The sequence below is a fragment of the Phallusia mammillata genome, chromosome 2 (genome assembly GCF_965637545.1).
Source record: "Phallusia mammillata chromosome 2, kaPhaMamm4.hap1.1, whole genome shotgun sequence".
Taxonomy (NCBI): domain Eukaryota; kingdom Metazoa; phylum Chordata; class Ascidiacea; order Phlebobranchia; family Ascidiidae; genus Phallusia; species Phallusia mammillata.
Window position 1 is genome coordinate 7,243,078 of NC_137253.1, and position 27,051 is coordinate 7,270,128.

At 36.6% G+C, this 27,051-nt stretch overlaps 3 protein-coding genes, 1 long non-coding RNA gene and 3 pseudogenes across 4 annotated transcripts; 4 read left to right on the plus strand and 3 right to left on the minus strand.

Annotated features, from left to right (window-relative positions):
* Positions 1–14: 14 nt before the first annotated feature.
* LOC145215309 (uncharacterized) lies at positions 15–2,895 on the minus strand. The gene is made up of 2 exons (XR_013857258.1): positions 2,830–2,895; positions 15–2,767 (listed from the first exon to the last, which is right to left on the minus strand). It is a non-coding gene; the product is annotated as an uncharacterized LOC145215309 (long non-coding RNA).
* On the plus strand, positions 1,948–5,921 carry LOC145215285 (MAM domain-containing glycosylphosphatidylinositol anchor protein 2-like). Its single transcript, XM_080083978.1, has 8 exons — positions 1,948–2,207; positions 2,481–2,594; positions 2,832–2,999; positions 3,087–3,236; positions 3,510–3,596; positions 4,438–4,469; positions 4,881–4,965; positions 5,393–5,921. Exons 1-8 carry the CDS (start codon positions 2,051–2,053, stop codon positions 5,548–5,550), a joined length of 951 nt encoding a protein of 316 aa, XP_079940104.1. The 5' UTR covers positions 1,948–2,050; the 3' UTR covers positions 5,551–5,921.
* A 2,825-nt stretch (positions 5,922–8,746) lies between these two features.
* LOC145212896 (uncharacterized) lies at positions 8,747–10,736 on the plus strand (annotated as a pseudogene).
* Positions 10,737–11,609: 873 nt separating this feature from the next.
* On the plus strand, positions 11,610–16,980 carry LOC145212897 (uncharacterized). Its single transcript, XM_080081142.1, has 2 exons — positions 11,610–13,644; positions 14,569–16,980. The coding sequence occupies exons 1-2, from the start codon at positions 12,504–12,506 to the stop codon at positions 15,954–15,956; spliced, it is 2,529 nt and encodes an 842-aa protein (XP_079937268.1). The 5' UTR covers positions 11,610–12,503; the 3' UTR covers positions 15,957–16,980.
* Positions 16,981–18,209: 1,229 nt separating this feature from the next.
* Positions 18,210–19,659, minus strand: LOC145215289 (uncharacterized; annotated as a pseudogene).
* A 1,206-nt stretch (positions 19,660–20,865) lies between these two features.
* Positions 20,866–23,470, plus strand: LOC145215281 (uncharacterized). Its single transcript, XM_080083974.1, has one exon. The coding sequence runs from the start codon at positions 22,012–22,014 to the stop codon at positions 23,059–23,061; it is 1,050 nt and encodes a 349-aa protein (XP_079940100.1). The 5' UTR covers positions 20,866–22,011; the 3' UTR covers positions 23,062–23,470.
* A 1,832-nt stretch (positions 23,471–25,302) lies between these two features.
* Positions 25,303–26,489, minus strand: LOC145215284 (uncharacterized; annotated as a pseudogene).
* Positions 26,490–27,051: the final 562 nt, after the last annotated feature.

Sequence of the window (27,051 nt, forward strand, 5' to 3'; positions counted from 1 at the left end):
CACAGCAACACTAGTGGCGCCGAATCATATCATATCATATTTATTTTTCAGTTGCGCATACGGTTATTGCATACAATGAAATACAAAAATCAAGCAACTGGCGGATGGCGAAGGGACCTTACCGGTCATCAGGCCAGCCACCCGTATACAGAAATAAATATAAGTAGGCAGGAAAGAAGAGAAAATAATAGTCACACAACTGGAGCAATTAGATAATGGAAACTAGTTATTGTACGCAGGTTGCAAGGACATAATTGATGTACGCTATTGGTCCTGTTAAAGTAAGTAGATATGACACGTGGTTGCTAGGGAACTGGCGAGAGGAATACAAGCGAAATGTTCACTGCACGAAAATAATGCGTATGAAAAGCATGGCACAAACGCAAAAAACACACAGGGTCAAATAATTATCCAAAAGTTTTTGTTTGTATAATTTGCAAAACAGGTGAAGGGAAAACATCAGGTGAAGGGAAACATTATTTTAACTTCTTCTGAGCGATTAAAATAAGTAAGCACAGTTGTTCCAGAATAAGTTTGCAATGAAGATCTCTCTTTTCATGCTCTTGGTCTCTTTCTGCATCGGCCTATGCCAAGGTATGTAACTTACACAGCGATGAAAACAAAGTAGACAAACTGAATTATGCGGCATTTGCCGATAGTAATTGAATTATAGCAGTGTCATAATGCAGTGTGAAACAATTTGAGGCCACAAGGTCGAAGTAGTTCTTATTTTTAAAATCGAAAACGGAATGTTCTTACCTAAGTTTAAACACAAGGTTGCAATAGCAATTAAACTCGTTTTGGCACCTTTAAAATCTCAAAGAATTTCGGACGACAAGGATCATGATTCTGAATGCATGCAAGATTTTGTGATTGTGGGTAACTGAGTGGTCATGTAATAGAATTTACTTTCAGGCACTTCAGCATGTGTAGATGAGTTGCCACAGAGCGCCTGTTCGATTTACTTAGCCCAAGGATATTGCAACCAAGCTAACATCATGAGCGCTTGCTACAAAACGTGTAACCCAGTGATTTGCGATGGTAAGTCAAAATTTCACACAGTTTCATCGCTCTTAGAAGAGAATGCAAAATACTACACGCTATATTCAATATATTTTCATTCTTGTGACACAAGAACAGACCTTGTACAAACTACAGCAATGCGATTCGTAAAAATGCGGAATTCACTGCCTTAAAGGCATTTGATTTTTCTCAAATGTAGCTTTAGTTTTGTGCAATTTTGTTACCCGCCAATCAAATGTACAGAGGGCAAACTCAAGTTATCAATGCCATCTTGCTTGTGTTCAAATAAAACCACAAAAATAACCAGGCCAGATCTCTGCCCAGACACCCCTTGTACTGGAATGCCTACGATTGACTCTAACGGTGAAAACGACCCAAGCGGAACAACCCACCAAGCAGATGTCACTGTGACATATACGTGTGACACTGACTATATCCTGGTTGGTGCCGAATCCAATACTTGCCAGGTGGACGACTCCTGGACTGTAGATACTGCACCAACCTGCATACGACGTATGTTATAGTGTAACATCAAAGCCTCACACTAGTGTAATAGATTTTTTCGATGTGGCAAACATAGCCCTGATTGGAGCAAAGTAATTGGGCATTCTGGTGAACTATTAAACAGTTTGTCTCGAGGTTGGTTATGGGTTGACAGCAATTTGATTTCATTACCACAGAATGTCCTGATCCATTTACTGATCCCATTCTTTCTATCACCCCGGATGGGCCTTACAAGGTGGGTGACAATATCACGTACGAATATGTCAATACATCTGCTGAGGAGATAGGCGATAAAGTGAGCACATGCATGGCAAATGGAAGCCCTTACTGGACACTAAATGTTCTTCCTGGATGCGATACATGTAAGTGAATTTGCAAATCATTTTTTATTGCTATGAATCGAAAGGCTTTATACTAGGATAAACCTTTTGTTTTGCACAAACTTAAATGCTTTATTTTCTCATTGTATCACACAACGCAACTACCTAGTTTGGTTGCAGCGAATGCATGTGGCCCACCTCCCATGATTGCAAGCGACGGCATCAACCCGAAAAACAGAGACTACGCCACAGGAAGCACTGTGACATATCAATGCAACCCGCGACGTGTTCTCGGTGGATCAATTACTAACCTGTGTACCAATAATGTTTGGTCTAACCCGGCTCCAGTCTGCTACCAAGGTATAAGTTAATATGAGCTTTACAATAAGGTACACTACACTAACAGATCTTGGTCGGGCCCGGCTCCTTTTTGTTCCAAAGGTATCGGTTAAATAAGGACGAATCAGTGACAGTTTGTAACAAGCTTGATATGCTTACCGTCGTATGAAATTAATCCAATCACCAAGATCATGTTCAAAAGAGTTTTCTTATAAAATATGCCATGAAGTCTCCTATCGGAGACAGTAATACAAAAATGAATCCCAGTACCGTAACCACTCCGATTTTTTTCAGACTGCGTTGATCACCAAAACTGCTCAGATAATGTGGAATTTGGTTACTGTAACCACCCTGAATACGTAGAAGATAATCAGGAATATTGCACAATGTCTTGCGGATTTTGCACCAGTAAGTCAAATTCCAGTGCTAGGGTTACAGTCACAAGCTAAAATTACAATGCAGTTTTGAACTGTTTGTCATACTTTAAATGCACGTATCTTCTTGAGCAAAATTTCTGGATTGCTGGATCTAAGGCGATGATGTCATGCTGCCATGTTTTTTTCCACATTCGTCAGTTAACACTGCAAATTTGATTAACATTAATGCACTGATTCCTGACTAAAACATTGTTTTTGATACTTACAGCTTGCAGTGAAGCCCCAGCAAGTCAAAACGTCACCTCTACCCCTACTGGTCCATACGTACAAGGTCAACGTGTGAATTACACATGCGAATCCGGGTCCATTGTTGGCGAAAGCTTAAATATTTGTCTCGGTGAAGACCAGTGGTTAAATGAAGGTCCAGACTGTTCAGGTACAGTCCTGCTTTAAAAAAAAATTAAACCCTTATTCAAGGTTACCCATTTGGCCTACACCAAGGTTTCTTGTACTTGTTTTTCAGTACCGGTATCTTTGAGTTGTGACTTCGAAAGTGGTTTATGTGACTTTACTGATGATTTGAGCGCTGAGTTTAGTTGGACATTAAATAACGGGTCCACACGTTCACAAGCTACAGGTCCAAGTGCAGATCATACACTGGGAACTGATGAAGGTTAGAACTCAAGTATCATGTCAGAAAATCAAAACTATTCATCAAAACAATAATCCTAACGAACAAGTCATAGTTTGGTACTTATATAGCCAGATGCATACAAAAAGTTGTGTTATATTTTATACGTGGCAGGATAAAATGGAATAATTAAACACTTTTTAAATTATGATACTTCAAACAAACAAACAAAGGAAACAAGTTTTGAAAATTAACGAACAAGTTACCAGAAACGTATAGAACTGTTAATTTAATTAAATACATATTATTTCATAGGTCACTACATGTACATAGAAACCAGCGCTCCTCGACAGCTTAATGACAAAGCAAGACTTGTTTCTCCAACATTGCCACCAACAGTTGGTAAAAAAGACATATTATATATCTTAAAAAAGTAGCATATTAGTTTAGAAAGTTGAAGCACAAAAGCACAAAAAATTTAACATGACATAATTTGACAAATAAAGATATTGGCCATGTAACAAATATATGATGGGATGAATCAACTGTTGCTGTCAGGCACATTGCATCAACAATTTTTTTTAGCTTTTCCGGGAGTCTTTATTAAAGTAAGCCAACGTTTCGATGTCCCATACGAGATACCTTCTTTAGGGTAATAACATAAACGGCAAACACAAGTCATTATACACAAAAAAGGAGGGGCGGTGGTAAAAAACGCAGTGCACACCAATGGTCGAGTGATAACACCTAGCTCAATGGTGCAAAAGCGACCGATAAGTAATCGGCATTAGAATGTCCGTTTTAGCCTTCATCGTGTTGGTGTGAGTATGTATGTTCCACGACTCCAGGAAACCTCGCTTGTGAAAGTCGGTTTCTCTCGCTAACACCTGGGCAGCAGAAAAGTTAACGGTGTGATTGAGGACAGTAGCATGTTGTGCTAATGCTATTTTTTGGCATCTTTCTTGGCGACATCCCTTTCATGCTCTTTTCGGCGCGTATTCAAAGACCTCCACGTTTTGCCGATGTAAATCTCGTTGTACTGTTCACACGGGATTGCGTACACCACACCTCTTGCCGCGTTTGTATATATGGGATCTTTGGGGTGCGACAGTATCTGACGTAGGGTGTTGACTTAAGACAAAAATGGCTTTTACATAGGTTATATCTACTGCACCGTCTTAGGTTATCTAAATGCGTAAATGGGAATAAATGTATGATTTTTAAATTAGTTTTTTTGTTGTAGGTGAATGCCTTCAGTTTTACTACCATATGAATGTAAGTATTGCAGGGGTGACGTATAAAACATTGGGTTATTGCAAGTAACATTTGGGACTATAGAGACCCGCAAATCTAGGAGTTTGTTTGAAAAACAAATCGTGTTTTTATTTGTTTTGTAATGACAATACAATAGTAAATTGCCATCTTTTAAAAACTGTTGACTTTAAAATAAGTCAGAGTAAAAATGCACATTTTTGCAAAAAATCCGCGCTAGTTTTCGGAATTTCCTAAGTTGCCTTTCGTAACAAGAATAAGCTAAACCAGTGTAAATACGGTACATGAAAAAAATTGTGTGGCCCCCGCTTGATGTCCGAAATTGGTTATATGGCCCACCGACGAAAAAGGTTGCACACCCCTGCTTTAAAGCAACAAAAATCTGAACAAAATCGACGCATGTTGTTTTCATAGGGCAGCAGCATTGGGACCTTGAAAGTCTATTTAAAGAAAACAACTCTTCCAAACGAAGTAATATGGAGCCTGAGCGGTAGTCAAGGTAAGGAAAGAGACTAAATTGTTAAATAAAAAACAAAAGATGCTACAGAAAACATCATTAATTTTGTACAGCTAGCAATAATGCCACGCCTCGCACAAAACTTTTTTAAATGGTGGCAAAATGCTCTTTTTCTGACACAATTTGTTTTTTGTTGATTAAAATCGAATTTATCTTGTGGTGGTTGTGACGTAAAGCAGTTTTGACTCTTAACCATGTTTACCCATCCCCAAAAACATTTACAATGTTATAGTGGATTTGTTCAACTCTCCCGTTGTAACAATTTGTCACAGAAGGTTTGTCCAGTTATAGTTAGTTACACCACACTTAGAAACGTATCATGACGCACCAGTTGCTTACTAGTGCATAATATAGGACTAGGTCATGTTGATCTTATATGTGTTACATGTTTAACTAACAGTATTATCAGGTGACGTTTGGCATTATGGAAGTGAAACCATTGCTTCGACGGAACAATTCCAGGTTGTGTTCGAGGGAACAGTTGGAGAGAACAAAGACCAGGAGCTTTTCCGGGGTGACATAGCGATTGATGACGTAACAACTGAACGTGGTTACTGTACAACATGATTGTATTATGACCACATGCATGAATGTATTACATTTTCCAATCTTAATTCTAAAAACTAAAATCTTAATTTCCTATTAAATGAATACTTGTAGTTGAAATAAAAGGTAAAAAGTTTTAAAAGTCGAATAGGCTACTACAATATAACTGTTTAGAAAGTAGCACAAAAATTTTAAAATGAAAAAGTGTGTACAAAAACTATTTAGCATTTTTTATATTATTTATTTCTGTTTTGAATGTTAGAAATGAAAACAAACAAACAAGTTTGATGATAATATATTATGTACATGGCGTTTGTCGTTGTACCCAGAATAAAAAAAGCTATTTGTGAAACGCAAGATTTAATTTATGATTTAACATGCATTTTATAGTACTGTTGAGCAAACATTAAATTACCAGAAACGAAGGAAAAAGGAACGATTTATCCAATTTGCAGTGCAGCCTTCTCCTTTTAATTTAGAGTTGAATAAAACGGAATTTAAAATTTATTCAACTCCAAATTTAACATGCAAGTTTCTTATCGTCTAAACCTAAAATGATAAAATAAAGGCAAATATCGCGTAGCCAATCGTTTGGAGTGATTACTGACACTCAAAATGGTTGGAATCAGCAGAGTTAGATCAAGCCAGGGTTGCTTAGAGCAGGGGTCAGCAATCTGCGGGCTGTATAACATTAAAAATATCTTTGTGAGAGCCACATAGGTTACAAGCCCTAACGACGCGCCATTTCAAATAAACGTTAAAAATTAAGGAATCTGTTCAAAAGGCAAAACTCATTTATTCCACCACAATTAACAATATAAAGGCGTTTGTTCGCGCACAATAGTGAAGGCCTTGATAGTTTTAGTATGGTCTGTTATGTAACAAACTGCCTTTGGATCAAACTAAGTGAAGTTAATCCTACCTGTTGTTGCAGAAATACTTTTACATTAAATTACCTGAAGGTTTAGTTTTTTTTAAGCTGTATATCAAGAACAACAACACTCGCGGGCCAAATGAAACGACGTCGGGCCGTACCCCTGGCTCAGAGATTACCTATGTGATTTTTTTTTTTCTAAATCATAATACTTGGAGTATAGTAATTTAATTACAACTTTTAACACCTAAGACGTGTTATTTTTTTACCCAATATCATAATAAAGTCTGTATACTTTTGATCACATGGTATGTATACTTTTAATCATATGGATTAGAATATATGTTCTACAACAATGTGCAACAATGACCATAATTGAGATACTAAGTGACCTCATCATACGATTGGAATTCCAATAATATGCATACACCTGGTGGCGTAGCGGAGCAAAATAGTTTACTGATTACAAAAAAAACTCTGAGACATCAAAGCAATAAAAGCTTTTTGCATTAACTTAAAAATTTTTTAAAGGTAAATCAATGTGTCGATACAATGATAAGTAAGCTGCAGACAATACACACTGTTTCGAAGAATAAAGTCTAACCAGTGCAGTTGGTGAAAAGACATTGGCTGTACAGACTATTATAGTTAAACAGATCAGAGAATTACGAAGAAAGCCTTCTAATGAATACTATAGTATATTTGTTTTAAAAGCAGCGCAAAATTTTAAAATTTCCAAATCAAGTTTCCACAAAGAAACCGAAGAAGTTCGAATGTTAAAAATATTAGAATATAAATGCTCAGAAATTAGTCTGGTGATATTATTTTATGTGTATGTTTTTGCCGTTGTATCCAGAATAAAAATAAACCATTCGTAAAATGCAAGATTTTATCGACAATTCATCGAAAAGTTTTTGATACTGTTGAGCAAAAGCTAAAATCATTAGAATAGAAGCAAAGAAAACAATTAATCCCATTTGCTGTGTAGCTTTTCTATTCTGACGGACTTTGGGTGTTAAAAAAAACGAATTTGAAACATTAAACTTTGATCCATTTTTTTTAATTACCCATGCCTTTCTTTGCTTCCTAAAGGCACGTGCTTTTTAATACGACGTAATTGGGCAGAAAATGACTTTTTGCCCGTTTTGTAACGATTTTCTTACCTCCAATCTACAAGGACTGACAGAAGTAAATCGAATTGCAGTAATTGACATAAAATTGTAACTCAAACCGACAGCTTTTTATGTATTTCAGCTGATGTATGTTATTCTAAAATTATAATAAACCATACTAAAGCATATAACATTAATAAGTTAATAAATAGGCCACACATAACTTTACGTGCTAACAATCAAATTTTACAAAATAAAGACACAACGACAGTAGTGGCGCTGAAGAGTAGGGAAGTCCATAGCCTTAGGTTTTTTTCAAAAATCGGGTCAAATTTGTCGATTTTCAAGTCCGGTTTAAACCGGTGTGGAGGTACGGTAAGAGGCAGAAACCGGTCAAAAGCAGTTTGAAACCGGAATATTTCGACGAAAGACCACCCAAAACGTATTTTTGTCACTTCTAAAAATCGAAAAAAGCGAAAGGAAAGTCTTGGGATTTTCAAAAATCGGGTCAGACTTGCTGATTTTTAAATCCAGTTTGTAGTTCGGTTGGAGGCAGAACTCGGTTTAAACCAGTTTTAATTTAACCATCCAAAATCTAAAAAAAGAAAAGGCTATAGGTTATTTTTTTAATAATCGAGATTTTTTTCTATTTTTTTACCCTATAATTCCAAAAAATGGTAAAAGGCTCTATGCATTCCGGTGTAAAAATTTAAAATGTGAATTTTTCTCGAATTCTAACCGAACCAGAAAATAAGATCCTGAAATAGAACCCAAGTACAGTTGTCTAAATGATGCAACGTTTGTAGTGTCCTACACTTTATTTCCGCTATATCACCGTCAGTGTACACAGATGCGTGTTTCTTGACCACTGGGCAGTCGCCTATTATGGTGTCTAGGTCGGCAGTCCACTTGTATTCATGGTTGAGTGCTTGTAAAGAGAGAAAAGTAAAACCTTTTGTGTTGTGTTTACATATGAGACTAGTACGGTGTATGAGACTAGAATCCTTAATGTTGTGTTTGGTTATAATGCCTGGGTTACATGTAAAGTTGGATTAAATTGTCAACAGACCGGGATAAGGGGATATTTAAAGCTGTGTTGGCTATACCTGATTTATTAGCTAAAATCACACATCTATACTTTTACTTGTATGTAAGTTATAGCATGACAACAACAATATCTGGTGTTAGTTATCACAGGTGCTAGAAATAGAATATAAAATTTGTACCTAAGATGGAAGGTTGCCCTGAGAAAAATTTCAAATGCAAGTTTTGTGAGAAAAGGTTTAAGCAAATACAACTTTTTAAAGACCATTTGAAAATACGTTTGAAGGCCACAGGCTGCAAATATGCCTCAACATGTAACCAAGAAGAAGTTATAGTAGCTACTAAAAGCATGCAAACTACTGATAGCAGGGGGATTACCTTTACCGACCAAATCGTATCAAAGAAAACTACAAAGTCTAAACTTGGACCTGAAGCAAAACGTTTCAAGGGTAACGTTTGTGAAAAGTCATTTGCTCGAAAAGAGGGTCGCAAGTGGCACATGATGATACATTCTGGAGAAAGACCTTTTCAGTGCGAAATATGCGACGGCAGATTCAGACGGAAATGCGACATGAAAGTACACATGGTGGTGTTACCGTAATTTTTGCGTCGTTGTGTTATCACCTTGTTTCACGTTAGCCACCACCTGTGTCTTGTATTGTCTTTAGTTCACTAAGTTTGTTTATCAAGAGTTGTTTTCTGTGTATAGGCTTATTTTCCTAAAACGTATAGTTACCTTAATTTCACGATGTGATTTTCATGTTTTTCACTTTAATTCCGCTTCACATCTTTTTGTACGTTCACGTTTACCATTTAACTGTTCGTTTTGCTTTCCAGTGCCTTGTTTATCATTATACGGGAATTTAACCCACGGCACACATTGTGTTCACTGCACCTAATTTAACTCCTCCTCTGTCGTTGCCTTTCGCAGCATTCCGGCTACAATCTCAGGTGTTACATTCTAAAGTAAGCCGCTAGGGCGATGATAATTGACCGGTGCGTTACGACCACGTGACTTGTTGGTTTCCTTGTTTCTTTTACTAGTTTTGTCGCGATCCCTTTTTCGAGTGTTTTGTAGTCCTTTTGCGGGCCACGTGTTGTTGCGAGGAGTTCTTCCCCGGCTGTCGTACTGTTCAGTTGTGTTGATTTTTGTGCAGGGCAGTGACTTTGCCAATATTGTAGAGTTTTATATAGTGTTATTGTAGAGTTTTATATAAAGACATTTTTGGGCGCCACAGTGGTTCATTCTGATAAAAAGCCTTTCAAATGCGATGTCTGTGATAAAAGATTTAACAAATGAGGAAACTGCAACACTCATATGCTTGTACAGAGCGATAAACGGCCTTTCAAGTGTGAGATTTGCGAAAAACGATTCAAAGATTGAGCAAATATGCAAAGACACTTGTTGGTTTATACTGGAATCAGACCTCACAAATGTGATGTGTGTGATAAGCGTTTTGGCGAAAAACGAGATTTGCAAAGGCTGAGGAAAACATGTGAGTATTCATACCGGAGAAAGAAAGTTTAAGTGCGAAATTTGTGAGAAATCATTTACCTAATCAAGAACGCTCACAAAACACATGATGACTCACACAGGTGAAAAATCATTTAAATGTGATTACTGTGAAAAATTATTTCGTTCCAAAGGTGATTTACAAAAACACATAAGGACTCACACTGGAGAGAAACCTTATCGATGTGATGTTTGTGAGAAACGATTTGGTTTACTTGAATCCTTAAAGCAACATCAACTGATTCACACAGGTGAAAATCCGTTTGCATGTGATATTTGTGCCCGGCGATTTAACTCCAAAGGAAACCTGAATATACATATGGTCAGGTTTTTACGTTAAATAGTGCCAAAAGTTGTTCGCATGTTGTCAAGGTGTTAACACTTTTGTGATATGTTGTATATATGTAGCCGCTGTATCATTACAAACCTCATTCAAAGTATGGCGATATGTGAAGATAAAAACAAACCGACTGGGTGTCTCCCTGACGTAGAAACACATTGTCTGCTTGTAGGCGTCGTTGGCCATTTTCCTGGTATTTGTAATATAGGACTCAAGAGTCGTTAATTGCTGTAGAAATTAGGCCGAAGCTTTATCTCGCCACAAGTGCACAAACAAGTTCTTAACTGCTATGCGATACCAGACAAGCAAAAGTAGAGTTAATAATACCATAATGCATGTCGGAGAAAATACATGTAATTGTTTCTACAGTTGGTGTTATTGTTGCATGGGTTCATTGTGCCGTTTGAAAAAATATCGGTAATCTTTCCCAACCTATACAATCTGCTTACCACCAGGTAAAATTCTGCTCAAACAAAATTGTTCCACTTGGCTGACTTGAATGCCACACTGTCTGTGACTTGCTTTTTTTCCTCCCCTGCGTGCTCACCTAAGCGTGTAACCGAAGTAACTATGTCTGACTAGCATGAGCCGTGCACGACCAACTGAAAAGATGTGAAGTATGCGTTTGAACATAAAGTGTTCAAACAGTAAATGAGGATGCTGCAGTAATAGGAAAAGTGCTGGTCAGCTAATGTACATTTCTGTGGCTTTTGGATTGATTGAAACAGACTAGCAACCTGTCGTAGCCGTAAAGTTTTGTTGACTGCCACAGCAACATGTTGCGCTAGGTATTTCTTCGCCTGGGCGAGCGTTTGTTGCGTTAAACTGAGTCAGGTCAAATTACAGTGATCGTATCAAACTGTTCACATACGAGAGTGTAGAAGTCCTTAAGACTGAATGACTATAAACTTAATTGTAGTTATTTGTTGTCTCGCTTGTCCGAATGTTAGGGACGTATCTGTAGTTGCTCGGAAAGTGATAGCTGATGATTTATACTTAAGGAAAAAACACAGGCCTTCAAGTCATGCGTTTGTAAAGTTGCTGGGCTATCACCAGGGTGCCCAGCCTTTGAATTTTATTCTGTGTAGGTTAGTGAATGATAAACGCGAAGTATTTGAAAGCAATATAAAACGTATGCTGTGATGCATTGTTTTTTACGCTTTACATTTTTTAGGTATTGATATTTATACGTTTGAGTAAACCTGAATATTGTGCGATTTTACACAATTGTACAGTGTGTACAGGATACTACTTGATAATTGTTTAACTTATTGTCGGATCTGATCGGCACTGTGCTGACTTTTAGAATCTCAAATGTTTGTTTAAGGGCCTACAGTTTTACCACGAAAGCTGTTTATTCACGCATGGCTAGGTATCCAGCAGTTGTTAACGGAATATAGTTTAGCTGCATCTGCGCTACAGTAACCTCAGAAAGTTTTATTGTATTATTCTGTTGTTAACAACAATAGTTTTCCTTACTTTATTGTGTTGTTTCTTGGGCTTCAACCATTGTATGAACACATGTTAGCCAAAAACATAAAGAGAGTGCGTTTTTCGTCTACTCACGCGTAGTTTAGAATTTAGCAAGATTTAATGATACTCAAACATTATATAGAACGTTGTTGTTGTTGTTGTTTTGATGTATAAGACCGGGTAAATACAAATATCTGTGTCACCACACACCAAGTCTTAAACGCTCTAAGATTGAAGTTACGACTTGACAAAGGCCTAAAAAGTAAACAGCACATTTCAAGCAATACCGCTAATTTTGACTTTTATGTTTTTTTGCTTCGAAATCTACAAATGACGTTTGAAAGCCGTATATTCACATTAACAGTTGTTGGTTTCCATATTGTGTTTTGAAATGTCTTGAAAAACAAGGGCCGAAATTTCACGTGCGCAATTTTGTACATTCTTGTAACATATTTTTTACATTTTGTGCGTTTAAAAAATGAAAACTGCCACACTGAAGGATTAGCATACGCTCTTTTCCGACTATTCAATAACCCCAAACGGCAAAAACGTGAATTGTACTTGTACATGTCCAGGTGATAAATTTATAAATATTGTCGTGGCGTAACAAAAGCCATTATGAAAAAAGAAAACATCTTGCAGGTTTGTAAAGCAACAGACACCGACAAAGGTCAAGAAAGAATACACTCGAAGTCAGATTGTTCAAACAATGAAGTTAACGGCACTTCCAACTTGGCGGCTGCAAGTAGCCAGGAAAGGTTGGGTATATCAAATGTCTGCAAGGAAACTGATGACAGCAACGTTACCGACCAAGTCAGATCTAAGGAGACTTTTCAGTGTGATATTTGTTTTAAGACCTTCGCTCACAAATGCACAATCAAATCCCACATGGTCGTACATTGCGGCAGAAAAACTTTTAAGTGTGGTATTTGCAACAAGCGGTTCAAAAGAAAAAGTAGTTTGAAAACACACATGATAGTTCACTCAGATGAAAGGCCGCACAAATGCGATATCTGTGAAAAAACTTTCAAATTGAAATATACATTGGACAAACATTTGTCGATACATCGCGGTGAAAAATTTCACAAGTGTGACATTTGTGAAAAGCGACATAATAGCGCATCGAATTTGAAGAAACACCTGATGATGCATGCTGATATTAGAAGATTCGCTTGTGATATTTGTCACAAACGTTTTCGTGAAAAAAAGGATGTGGCAGCGCACAAGATAACCCACACTAAAGAGAAACCCTTCCCGTGTAGGTTTTGTGGCAAGAGGTTCAATTCGCCAGCAAGCGCAGAAAAACATGAGCGGATCCACACCGGAGAAAAAAGATTTAAATGTGATGTTTGTGAGAGATCGTTTACTCAATCCGGGGGTCTCAAGAATCACATGACGCTCCACACAGGTGAAAAACCTTTTAAGTGTGACAATTGTGGAAAAGGTTTTCGTTACCAAAGCGACATGAAAAAACACTCGCGAATCCACACTGGAGAGAAACCTTTTGAATGTAAGATTTGCAAGAAGCGATTTGCCCATCCTTCGTCTTTACGGTCGCATGCATCGTCACATTCCGATGAAAGACCTCATCCTTGTTCTGTTTGTGGCAAAGGATTCAAGTCTACTTCAAACCTCGCCAATCACTACCCAGTTCACAGCAAAAGAAGATTCAAATGTGATTATTGTGACAAAGTGTACAAGCGTACAATGCAAGTGAAAAACCACATGAAGAAACATCATCCAGATAAAATTGATACAAAATAAACTCTTGCCTCAACACCTACATTTGAATCCACAAAATCAAATTCCAAACAAACGTTTTTAAAAATTATATATGGGTAGAAATAGGTTCCACAATATATGGAATAGTCAGAAAATGTGAACACATTTTCTTTTCTTTTAAAATAGACATTTTCGTATGGTGTGTTTTAAAAGTAAGTTAGTTTTTGATCGTTTATAAGAGTGCTTTTTATTCTTCGATGCCCAGGAAACGTTTATGTATAAAAGTTGTTGCCCAATTTATTTGCAACAAAGCAAGCGTTCCCCATTTATGCTTGGTGTGACACAAATGTAAATTGACTTGTAGTGTAGTTTTATTTTAACTCATTAAGTGGTAATCCGCCGTTCAATACAGTTATCCAGTTTTTCTTCCGGTAATAAGTTTAAATGGGAAATGTATCATCAAAAACATTCACAATACAAACACTTTGAGAAGAAACGTAAATCGACAAGATTTCTGATAAAAAAAAACGTGGTTACACCGCTAAGCATGCTCGTGTTATCATATAGTGATACTGCTGTCATCACCAGATATTGTTTTAAAGCATTCTGTGCTTGTATTTCTTAACACCGTGAGAGCATTATTGTACTTTTTACCTTGGACGGCAGTTTTAATTATAAAGCTTGGGAAGCTGTAATTTAAACAAAATTAGTTTATATCGTATTTACGTGTCAATTTTCAAGCAAATTTTGTTGCTTTGGATGTATCAATTTTTAAACAATCCTTTGGATACAAACTTACCATAATTGAAAGTTGTCATAACTACTTTTTTTGGTTTGTTCTACAGCATACAGCATCAAAACACATTTTTAAATCTGTACATGGTATTTGCAGCAGTTTGTGCCCGTCCAGAAGGAAAGTTTGTTTTACATGCCCCTTGTAACAGCTAAAACATCAGCTTAGGATGCATTTCAAAAATGTCTGTTTTAAAAAATGATGATAACAACTGTACCAAGAGAGCTGCAACTCGTAACCATGAAAAAATGTTAACAGTCACAAAGCAATCCCAAAATGAAACCGACAAGAAGCGTTTCAAATGTGAAGTTTGTGAAAAGTCATTTGCGAAAGAATACCACCGAAAAGCGCATATGATTGCACATTCCGAAGAAAGGCCTTTTCAGTGCGAAATATGCGACGAAAGATTCAAAAGAGACATGGACCTGAAAGCACATTCTCTAAATCACTCAGATGAAAGGCCGTATCAGTGTGAAGTGTGTGAAAAGTCATTTGCTAAAGAATACCACCGAAAAATGCACATGATGGCACATTCCGAAGATAAACCTTTTCAGTGCGAAATATGCGACAAAAGATTTAAAAGAAACATGAACCTGAAAGCACATTCGCTAAATCACTCAGATGAAAGGCCATATAAGTGTGAAGTGTGTGATAGGTCATTTGTAACAGAATTTTATCGCAAAAGGCACATGAGTTCACATTCTGAAAAAAGAATCTTCCAGTGTGAAATATGCGACAAAACATTCAAAAGAAGCGCCGACCTCAAAGCACACATGTTAATACACTCAGATGAGAAGCCATTCAAATGCGATGTTTGCGAAAAAGGGTTTAAAACAAAACGAAGTTATTTCACACACTTGTTGGTGCACACAGAAGAAAAACCGTTCAAATGTGACATTTGTAATAAGGGATTCAAGGGAAAGATCAAATTAAAAATACACTTGAAGATTCATGCTGGTATTAGACGACACAGGTGTGAATTCTGTGACAAACTTTTTGCAGAAAAGCGGGATATAGACAGGCACAGATTGATTCATACCGGTGAGAAACCTTTTCAGTGTTGTTATTGTGACAAAAGATTTAATTCAACTGCCAGCAGAGGAAGACATTTGAGGATTCACACTGGAGAAAGAAAATTTAAGTGCAAAATTTGCGAGAAATCATTCGCTTATTCAGGGGGCCTCACAAAACACATGATGATTCACACAGGTGTAAAACCATACAACTGTAATTACTGTGATAAATCCTTTCGATCTAAATGTAATTTGATAAATCACGTAAGGATTCACACTGGAGAGAAACCTTATCGATGTGATATATGTGAAAAGCAGTTTCATGCTATTGATTCGTTAAAGATACATATGCTGATTCACACAAGGGAAAAGACATTCATTTGCCATTTTTGTGGTAAGCAATTTAGTGCCAATGCAAGCCTACGTACACATTACATTGTTCATATTGACAACTTTCCATATAAGTGTGATATCTGTGCAAGGCCATTCAAGAGGAAGGATGGCGTCAAACGACACATGAAAAGTGGACATTGCAGAAAATGATCGTTTTGTTAAACCCTGATCGGGATTCGTCCCCTGGAGAGTCCTGGGTTCGAACCCCGTGAAAAAGATGAACGTTTTGTTCTCATTAGCACATTTGGCTGGATTGTTGAGTTGCATTAAAATAAAAAAACAAACAAAATCGAGATTTATGGTGTAATAAAACGACTTACGTAAATGACCTACAATCACTCGGGGTCGCATTGATTTTTATTTGGAGCAATGTCTGAACATCATCTGCGTAACAACATACTCATCTCGCAGCCTTTTTTTGTGATAATTAATCATGATCTTTCGGCCGATAAACTCGCGCCACAACACACTTACTTTGGTTGACCTTTTCTGCAAACAAACCGTATACTTTGTCTTAGTGTCGTGGTGCAAGTATGTTTAAGTCAAATGTTCAATTAAAATCGTTTTGATCACCCACAATTTTTGTTTATCATGTCTGTCAAAAAATCTTGTACAAACTATATTTGATTCAGTTTTTCCAATTGATCAATAGTGTTTTAGCAGTTTATTTTTATCCACATCAGTCATTACAGTATTATGCATGTAAGCGTTTCAAAAATTTGAGCCAATTTTTTACAAACACACTCATATACTTTGCTTCATCTCTAATTTCAGTCCTGTTAAGTTAAACATTCCGCTATCGATATTTTTTCTCTCGCCTCTGTGCCACGTTGTTTGAAAATGAACCGTTGATTAACAAGGTCAAAATTATATTACTGCAAACAATACAACACATTTTTATCCAATTATGAAAACAATTTAGAGACAGTTTGCTCGTGTAACCAATACGTTTGTCACTAGAAAGAGATAATGGAAAAAAAGTTTTACTGGAAGGGTAGCTTAGCACATATTGTCATTGAAATTACACTATGGCCTATTTCAAAACGTATTTTTATACAGTTCTTTTATTGTTATAGTATTTCATAAGCTCCATAATAACAAACGCTTTATCACCTTTGTTTGTTTTTCCAAACTGAAACTCATGGGGCCCCAATACAAACAAAGTTGTAAATAATGCTTAATTGTTATGTGATATTTTATTTTAAACATGATGAATTATCTTACTATTTGAGCTGCTAACTATCCAAATCGCATTCAATTCGACCATTGTGTGTAAAATTTATCCACGTTAGGGGTTAGTGGGATAAATGGTAGGGTTATGTGGCAAAACTTAACAATCGACACCTCAAAATGGCATATGCTGCACATTGTTTAAATTTCGCCCAATTCGGACATGTATAAAGTAAACATTCACCCATTTTTGGGCTGCTAGACAAAACTTAACAAGCGACATCCCAAAATCGCATATTGCACAAACTGTCAACATTTTATCCAATTAAACCATTGTTTCAAATTTCACCCACTTTAGGATTAAATGGAGTAAATGGTTGGGCTACAGGCTAAAGCACATCACTCGATTAACAAAGAACAACGTGGTAAGGCCGCTGCCAATGCTCGTATGACCATGTACTGACACCGTTGACATCACCAGATATTGTTTACTATGCAATAATTTGTCACACATATGCGAAAAAGCAGTTTGAGTGCTGCCTGGAACATAATTCGAAGATTGTCTTTCTAAAATACAGTAATAGTGGATTGTTGGCCAGTGGTGCAATGCGATCTTTACGTTAGTAAATAACCGATACATTAGTCAAAAATCAATGCAAACTTCAACTGTAAGTGGGTTACTGGTTATTCACAAAAACCTGTCAAAAACAGCGGCATGAAAGGCTAGTGATTTTTTAAGCAGTTTTTCAGCGGGTTGAACGAATGATAAACAGTTTGTGATAAAACCACATGTCGCCTGGTGATAAGGGATGGGATTCGAAGATTCACGCAGCGCTTGCATCCCGTGGAGTCCAGTTAAAACAAATAATGATTACATCGGCGCAAACGTGTAAACAACTTCCATCTGCTGGGCGATACAAGGTAAAGAACACCTTTTCGGCAGGTATGGCGAAGATTCTACTCGACTCGGGGTAAACTGTATAACACTACAGCTGTTACCAAATGAAAGACAAAACTGGCTGTCTACGTTTTCATCACGTAAAAAGGAGGACACATACGACAATACACACCCTGTCCATGTGTCATTTGTGACCAATAATGAACTATTTTAAACATCATAAATTTGTTGTTTTAACTGCTTTAAATTTGAAAACGCCTACATGTGTAGTAAAAACTTGTGAGCTAATATATAAACCTAAAATACACTCTTAATTCATTCAACAGACTACATCACACAGTTGATGCAAGATTTATTGACATATATGATAAATAAAAATTGTATGCAATGTAACAATTTGAATTGGACGTTACCATCAAACATGCTTCGCATCACGACACAACGACAATTGGTGTATGAGTGACGTTAAAAGACAGTAAGGGTTAACACATTGTTTGCAAAAACAATTAACCAACGTTTGTTAATTCGAGAGTTTTACTGGCAGAAAGAACGATATTTTTTTACATTGACTACTTTTCATGTTTTGTTACACTGACTACTTTTTACGCCCTGTTACCGCTTAACTGGTTTTGCACAAATATAGCACTTATACGGAAAGTTGTTGCTGTGAACAACATAATGAAGACAGAGGTTTGCACTGGTACCAAATCGATTGCCACAAAAAAATGACATGCGAATGTTTTTTAACCTGTGTGAGTCATCAGGTGTTTCTTGAGCCACCCTGATCGATTAAATGATTTCTCACAAATATGGCATTTAACATTTCTTTCTCTAGTGTGAATTCTCAAATGTTTTCCTCTGCTGGCAGTTGAATTAAATCTTTTGTCACAATACAAACACTGGAAAGGTTTCTCAACTGTATGAATCAATTTGTGCCTTTCCAAATCTCGTTTTTGGCCAAAATGTTTTTCACAGAGTTCACACCTGTGTCGTCTAATACCAGCATGAATCTTCAGGTGTTTTTTTAGGTTGTTCCTTTCCCTAAATCTCTTACTACAAATATCACATTTAAACGGTGTTTCTTCTTTATGCACTAGCAAATGGGGGAAAAAACTTTTCTTGCTTTTAAAGCTTTTTTCGCAAAACATCGCATTTATATGGCTTATCATCTGAGTGTATTAACGCATGTGCTTTCAAGTCGGCGTTTCTTTTAAATCTGTCGTCGCATAAATCACACTGAAACGGTCGTTCTTCGGAATGTGCCACCATATGCGCTTTACAGTTGGATGCTTTAGCAAATGACTTTTCATAAACTTTACAGTTGAAACGTTGTGCGTTAGTTTCATTTTGAGTTTGCATTCTGACAGCGAACATATTTGCATGATTACGAGTTGCTGCTCTCTTTGTGCGGTTGTTATCATCATTCTTGAAACAGACTTTATTAAAATGTATCGTATAAGATGATCTTCAGATAATTGTTTGTTGACAAAACTTGCACGTGAAACACGCTTTTCACTGCCGGACAGGCACAGACTCCTTCGAATATCATAGACAGTTACAAAAATGTGTTTTGTTGCTATGCTGTAGAATACAATAAAAAAAAATACAGTTATGACAACTATTACGGATTGCAAGTTTGTATCAAAAGCATTTGTTCAAAAAGATAAAAATCCACAGCCACAGCATTTTGCTCAAAAGTTGATAAAGCTGCAGCAGCTGTTCTGCGCTACAGATAATCAAAAACCTACATAAATAAAGAATACCTTAACAAAGTGTCTATACTGTGAGTAAGCAAAAGGACTAAAAGTCGACAACATCATCGTTACATTAGCATTGTCAGAAGAAGGAAAAAAGTGACTTCAAAACGTCTTGAGTGCTAACTCCATTATCGCTTTTCTTCCTATCTGCTCTTATCTAATCAGACTGGCCTGCATTGTCTCCCCTGGTGCGAATCTGACAGATTATTTTAGAGAGGGTGTATTTACATAAGCAAAAGCAATACTGATTTTAGACACATGGCTGCTATAGCTTTCGTAATATGTACTGACACAAAACGCCTACAAATTTTTAACCTGCGTTACCCCAAAGCGTTTGTTTCTTAGTTCAATATACGAATCCAATATTCTCGTTGAGACACATCAGATCCAAAGACCTGCCATACATATTTTTTTAGAGGCGGGACATGTTCTCTTTTTACAAAAAAATTTCCCCTGAGTGCAATTATAATTGCCAAGATGTCCATACTTTTCGAATATTTATGACAAATATGCCTACACCCTTAGCTTAACGACCAACAGATGCTTAGTTGAGTTGTGGTCATAGCTAAAATTAACAATTTCAGTTAAATCTCATTTGAAATAGATCATGCTAATTGACAGCCTATAATTAGTCGAACATCTTATGCTTCCATTTTCATTGAGCCCCGAAAGAAATCTTTAGTTTTCTTTTTATGAATGTGTCCGTAAAGATGCAAGGAAACAATTTGTTTTTACAAATATTACGACTTCTGGTCAACGTTGCAAAGCGGTCTATGCGTAAATAAAGAACCGACACTTAAGTGGTTACTGATTGATTCTCAAAAACAAAAATAAAAAAGTCGACCAAAATGTACATGAAAGTAAAGGGATTTTTTTTAAATCCGTGTTCCAGCTGGGGTAAGATGTCTACAAACGGTTTGTAGTAAAACTACATGTCGTCTAGTGACAAGGGTCTGTGGATTAGAAGATTCTCGCAGCGCTTACATCCGATATCGTCAGTTAGAACAAATAATGATTACAGTGGCGCAAACGTGCAAATAACTTCCATCTGCTGGGCGATACGAGGTAAACAAAACCTTTTTGATTTTGCAAAGACTGCAACAGACAATTAGTGATTTTAATTTTTCAACGATATCAAACTGTTACCAAACGAAAGATAAAGAAAACAAACAGGATTTAAGTAGTGCTTTTTTTTTTATTGGGAGAAACGGAGGTTACGGGGGTAACGCACGTTAAACACTTCATACTTTTTGCGTGTCTTGTTAGCAGACATAGTCCGAAAGCCTTGTCAGCAAAGTCTCTAAATCTCTCGGGAAGTACATTTGTCTTATTCTTATATCTTAGATATGTATTTGGACAAATGCTTTAAATTAAATTGCAAAAAGAAACAAAGCACTTTTGCACAAACATACAACGCTAACATATCTTGGGAGTTACAGCGAGAATTAGGTTGCATTTCCTTTCTTTTTTTCCAGGTCACGCCAGTGATCTGACTTCACCACCATGCGTCTGGTGTCACTCATTAGTGTTGCATCCCTTGCGCAGACCACGCTTTCAGGTTTTTAGTGTAAGCAGCTAGTTTAATAGTCGCAGTTAGTGGTTGAACTAATTTAGTTTAGATATATTTATATGTTCTAACATTACAGTGTGTTATGTGCAGATATATGGAAACAAAAATGCTATATAGTTAATATTAAGGTAGTAAAACGTACGTCCGTACGTCAATTGCCTGAGAAAAATGTATGTCAGGCAGACATCTGTTGTTAAGTTTTAAACGAATTTCATACTGAAGTAATAGGTGTATGTCTATGCTGCACAGAACATTGAATTAAGTGTGGTCACTACTCTCTAAACTTATTTGTCAGTTTCGCACCAGGAGAGCAAAATCAAGGTAAACCAGATAAGAGAAGATATGAAGTGAAATGTGTTTGGGGCTGAAGTGAGTTTGAAGTAACGTTTTTCATTCGTTGTATAAATGGATAAGAGCAGATGTACGCTTCTGAGGATTGTCGTTACAAACATGCTGACAATGCTAATGTAAAAATGATGTTTTAGGCTTGAGTTGAATTGAATGCCCTAAAAATATTCTATATTTCCAGAATAAAGGACTAGTGCAGCCAATTTGGACATTTATATGCTACAGTTTTGAAACAAATGGTATCACATTCATAAACATGGTTTTCGTGAAAGTTTACCCCATTTTTTGCTTCTGTATTTACAGCATAGTATCGGTACACGAAACGATTTTGTTGCAACTGTTATTGATATTTGTAACCGATTAGGCGTGTGCAACAATAGAAGTTTGTCACAACCAAGTCACGCTAAAACAATTTTCAGATGCAAATCTTGCAAACAGCAGTTCCTTGAAGATCACATCAGGATGAATTTGAATACAGACAGTTTAAAGAATAAAGGCAAAGACTGTACAGAGACGACAAGCACCAGAAAGCAAGAAAAATCATTTCCTGTCAAAATGCAAAATCAATGCGAAACTGGCGCGAAATGTTTCAAATGTGAAGTTTGTGAAAAGGTTTTTGCTAAAAAATACCTACGTAGGAGGCACATGATGGCACATTCCGAAGAAAGACCTTTTCAGTGCAAAATATGCGACGTCAAGTTCAAAAGAAACACCTACTTGAAAGCACATTTGGTAATACACTCAGATGAAAGACCTTATCAATGCAATGTTTGCGAAAAAGGATTTAAAAATAAAAAAGGTCTTCAAAGACACTTGCCAGTGCACAACGTAGGAACACCGTTTAAATGCGATATTTGCAACAAGCGATTCAAAGGAAAGATACAGTTACAAAGACACGTGTTAATTCATGCTGGTATTAGACGGTTTAGGTGCGAAATCTGTGAAAAACTTTTTGCAGAAAAACGTGATTTAGAAAGGCACAAAATGATTCATACTGGTGAGAAACCTTTCCAATGTTTGTATTGTGACAAAAGATTTATTACAACTGCCAGCAGAGGAAAGCATTTGAAGATTCACACTGGAGAAAGAAAGTTCAAATGCGAAATTTGTGAGAGAACATTTATTCAATCAGGAGCGTTTAAAAAACACATGATGACTCACACAGGTGAAAAACCGTATAACTGTGATTACTGTAAAAAATCCTTTCGATTTAAATATTATTTAAAAAATCACGCAAGAATCCACACTGGAGAGAAACCTTACCGATGTGATATTTGCGAAAAGCGTTTTGCTCTTATTACTTCGTTAAAAAGCCATGTACTGATCCACTCAGGGGAAAAACCATTTGCATGTCAGTTTTGTGGTAAGCGATTTGGTACCAAAGCATACCTTCGTACTCATTACATTGTTCACAGCAACAACTTTCCATATAAGTGTGATATCTGTGCAAAATCCTTTAAGCGAAAGCGGGAGTTGGAACTACACATGAAAAGTCGTCACCGTGAAAAATAATTGTTTTGGTCTAATTGACATGTACATATTTTACCGGAATGCTTCATTTACATCAAAAATTAACACGGAATAAATCCAGGAGTTTAGTGACTTTTGCCCAGATATCCGTCGGTTTTTGTTTAGTATGTTTGTATTATTTTTTCTCTAGACTGTGCGTTATGAAATACTTTTCTCACACTTAAGGCCACTTTCTTTTTACCTTTACACACTTACCTTCCTTTACACCAATTTTCCTTGATCTTTCGGCCTGTAAATTTGCGCCCCAACAAATTTACTTTGGTTAACCCTTTCTGTATACAACCCAAATACTTTTGTCTATGAGTTGTGTATGTTTGAGGCAAATGTTCAATTAAAATCGTTTCATTTTTGTCCATCATTTTTGTTAATAAATCTTGCTAAAATTATTTTATTCAGTTTGTTGATTTCATTAAGAACGTATTTGCGGGTAATACTATACACAGCGAGTCTTTAAGAATTAAAAATGAATACCTGTTGTAGGCGATTTAAAATTTTGAGCCATTGTTTAAAAACATATTAAAAAAATCAATAGCTTATAATTAGGGCTACATCGACGCTTCGGGATTGATCCCAACTATTCTTCTGCGTCTTAGCTTAGTTATCTTATTTTATTTTAATACATATTTTCCTTTAGCCATATCGCTCAATAAATCTTGTGGAAACTCTTTAGTATGCTGAACTCTTAACGAGTGTATTTGTAGTTGAATCATTTGCTTATTACGTATGAAGGTATAAGTTTGTGTAACGATTTGGAAATTGACAGCTGATTAACAAAGTCAGGATTATGTCATATTGCTAACGATATAACATAGTTTTTAACCACTAACAATAACAAATGAGAAACTAATTGCTTGTGCGGCCAACAAGTTGGTCACTAAAAAGAGAGAATTAAAAAGAAATTTCACTACGAATCACAAATGTTATGTGCATAAAATATGCAAAGATTTACATGTGCATCATAAAGTGGGTCACCAAAAACTTATACAGAAAGCATCACAAAACAGGCACAATTTTATAAACGCACAAAATCTAGTTTAAAAGCACCATAAAAAAGAGGGCCAAAAACATGTGATCATGTGTGTTTTCAAATATTGGATTCATCACTGAATCAGCATTTTGAAAACTTTCTTTCACTTTTTATTGTTGTTAAGTGCTTGGGTGTTTTGTTGAGTCAGATGCGCGTTTTGAGGCAAAAGTCTCAACAAATTTGCTGACATAAAACTCAACAAATTGCTGACATACCATCTATTGCCATTGCAAACACCTATGCTCCATTGCGCCACCTATCGGGAATTGTTTTGTTTTGTTTCAAATATAACATTGACAAAGATTTGAGGTCCAAGTACAGAAGTTTTAAAAACCCTAGGTCCGGACACTATTTTCAGAAATGCGAATGCAAAAATGTCTTCATTACAGCTAATGGGGAGAATTGCTGTCCAGCATGAACACAATATTGATGCAGAGACAAAACGACATAAAATTGTGCGCAAACCATTGTCTGCTTATATGTGTAATGAGTGTAGTGCTCTCCCAAGAAATCGTTTCGCCGACTCCAGTTTGGAAACTGCTGCCACATAGCAATTTTTAAGTAATTCATACAGAAATGTACACAACAGAAGTTTTTGCAGGAATAATGAAAAGTGTAGAAAGGTCCACATCTAACGGCATAAAGGTAAACGGACTGCGACCCGCCTTTTGAGTGGCCCTGCTTTATGTGTTACAGTAGGTTCGTTTTTTGCAACGAAGTTTGTGTAATTCTTAAAGTGCTTTATACCAATGTCACATTAAAATCTTTTTGCGTCAGTGTTTATCCGCAAATGTTTTTCAATTTTGGAAGTTTAATTGAATCTTCTATCAAAATAGGATCACTAATAATGATTTCCACAAGTGCACATCTGTTCGTGACGTTTGTGACCAAATACTTAGATAAAATAAACGTTCGAAGGTCAATCCAACCTCAACGTCTAAGGTTCTTTTTCGCGATGGTTTCTTCGCTTATGTTTTGTTTTACTAGATTTTTTCGTTTGAACGATTTTTCACAAACATCACACCTGTACGGCATCTGGTCACTATGAACAACGTAGTGAATATTGAGGTTTCCTCTGGAGTAAAATGGATTGTCACAAATATTACATGCGAATGGTTTTTCCCCTGTGTGAATAAGTTTGTGTGTTTTTACCGATCCCCGAAAGCTAAATTGCTTTTTACAAGTTACAACACAAAAATAAATAACAATGTTCAAAGCATTGACGACTTTAAACCACCACGCTTTTTCATGCTTTTAAAACAAAACATTTATGTTTGTTGCTGCTAATGGTGGTTTCTTCTCTTGTGTTGTTTCACTTGTTGTTTGCGCTTATATGTTTTTTCACAAATATCACACTTGTATGGCATCTCATCCGTGTGAATTACCATGTGTATGTTCAGGTTACTTTTGGTGGTATATCGCCTGCCACAAATGTCACATGCAAACGGCTTTTCCCCTGTGTGAATCCGTTGATGTTGCTTTAACGTTGTAAGTAAACTAAATGACTTTTTACAAACATTACATCGATAAGGTTTCTCTCCAGTGTGGGTTCTTGTGTGATTTTTTAAATCATATTTGAAACGAAATGGTTTTTCACAATAATCACATTTCAACAATTTTTCACCTGTGTGAGTCATCATGTGGTTTGTGAGCGCTCCCGATAGAGTAAATGATTTCTCACAAATCTTGCATTTGAATTTTCTTTCCCCAGTGTGGATCCTCAAATGTTTTCCTCTGCTTGCAGATGAATTAAATCTTTTGTCACAATAATTACATCGGTACGGTTTTTTACCAGTGTGAATAAACTCATGCACTTTCAAGTTATTTTTTCTGCTAAAACGTTTGTCACACAAGCTACACACGTAGGTTTTGATGCCAGTATGAACCAGCAAGTGTTTTTGCAATTTGCCATGACCATTGTATTGTTTCTCGCATATTTTACACTTGAACGGTGTTTCACCACTATGGACCAACAAATGGGTGTCACGGTTACCACGCTTTTTAAAACTCTTCTCGCAAATATTGCATTTGAATGTTTTGCTATCAGAATGAACCAACATGTGTATTTTCATGTCGCATTTTCTTCTGAATTTGTCGTCGCATATTTCGCACAAAAGGTCTTTCGTCGGAATGTATCACCATGTGCGACTTGCGGCCGCTTGCTTTCGCAACACTCTTTTCGCAGGTATCGCATTTGAATCGCCTCGATCCAGGTAAGTGCAAGGATTTCGTTTTCTTTGTAACGACCTGGTCCGTAAAGGTAATCCCCCTCTCATCATAAGTTTGCATACAGTCACCAGATTCCAACATTTTCTTTTGGTTAGTTGTTGTTGCACAAAACGTGATTTAAACTTTTTGCAGTGTACCCTTTTCTCTCCACATATATAAAACCCAATGGTCAATCTACAAGAAACAGCTGTTCGTGCTGAAATTAGTGTAAATTCGACCAAATTTCTTACAAGTTATTCCAAATCTTGCAACGACGGTTTTTGGTCATAATAGAATGTGTAAAACGATTCTGGCCTTTCCTAAACTTCAGGAAATATTACAGTTTAGTTTGTGACAGAGCTTATCTTTTGTTGTGATAAAGAACAGTTCAGTGTTACTTATTTGCATTTCGCTGCGTCGTTTGTCAAATATATGTTTAGATTTACAACTTTTTGTTAACACTTGTTGCACTGAAACCTATTTTAAGTTCATTTTAAGTACAAACCAAGTAATGCTCGACAAAGCAATACTGCGCAATGTAGAGCCCTTGCTAAACTTCGCACATACATTCGCTAGTCACTTCACTAGAGTTTTGAAACGCTGGGCGTTTCGTCCGGTCCTTGAAACCATTATGTTTTACGCGCTGTGATATCCGCCAGGCATGTCAGGAAATCACCAATCAATGCACAATGGTTCGCTGGTTGACCTCACAATCATACAAGGAGAGCATAAAATAG

What these genes read in the sequence shown, in the direction of transcription:
- LOC145215285 (XM_080083978.1), top strand. Translation starts at nt 2,051, where the DNA reads ATGATTGCAAGCGACGGCATCAACCCGAAAAACAGAGACTACGCCACA. An exon ending in GGCTCCAGTCTGCTACCAAG is followed by an intron (nt 2,208 to 2,480) that starts GTATAAGTTAAT and finishes GATTTTTTTCAG; the next exon opens with ACTGCGTTGATCACCAAAAC. An exon ending in TACACTGGGAACTGATGAAG is followed by an intron (nt 3,237 to 3,509) that starts GTTAGAACTCAA and finishes ATTATTTCATAG; the next exon opens with GTCACTACATGTACATAGAA.
- LOC145212897 (XM_080081142.1), top strand. Translation starts at nt 12,504, where the DNA reads ATGAAAAAAGAAAACATCTTGCAGGTTTGTAAAGCAACAGACACCGAC. An exon ending in TCCAGATAAAATTGATACAA is followed by an intron (nt 13,645 to 14,568) that starts AATAAACTCTTG and finishes ACATCAGCTTAG; the next exon opens with GATGCATTTCAAAAATGTCT.
- LOC145215281 (XM_080083974.1), top strand. Translation starts at nt 22,012, where the DNA reads ATGAATTTGAATACAGACAGTTTAAAGAATAAAGGCAAAGACTGTACA.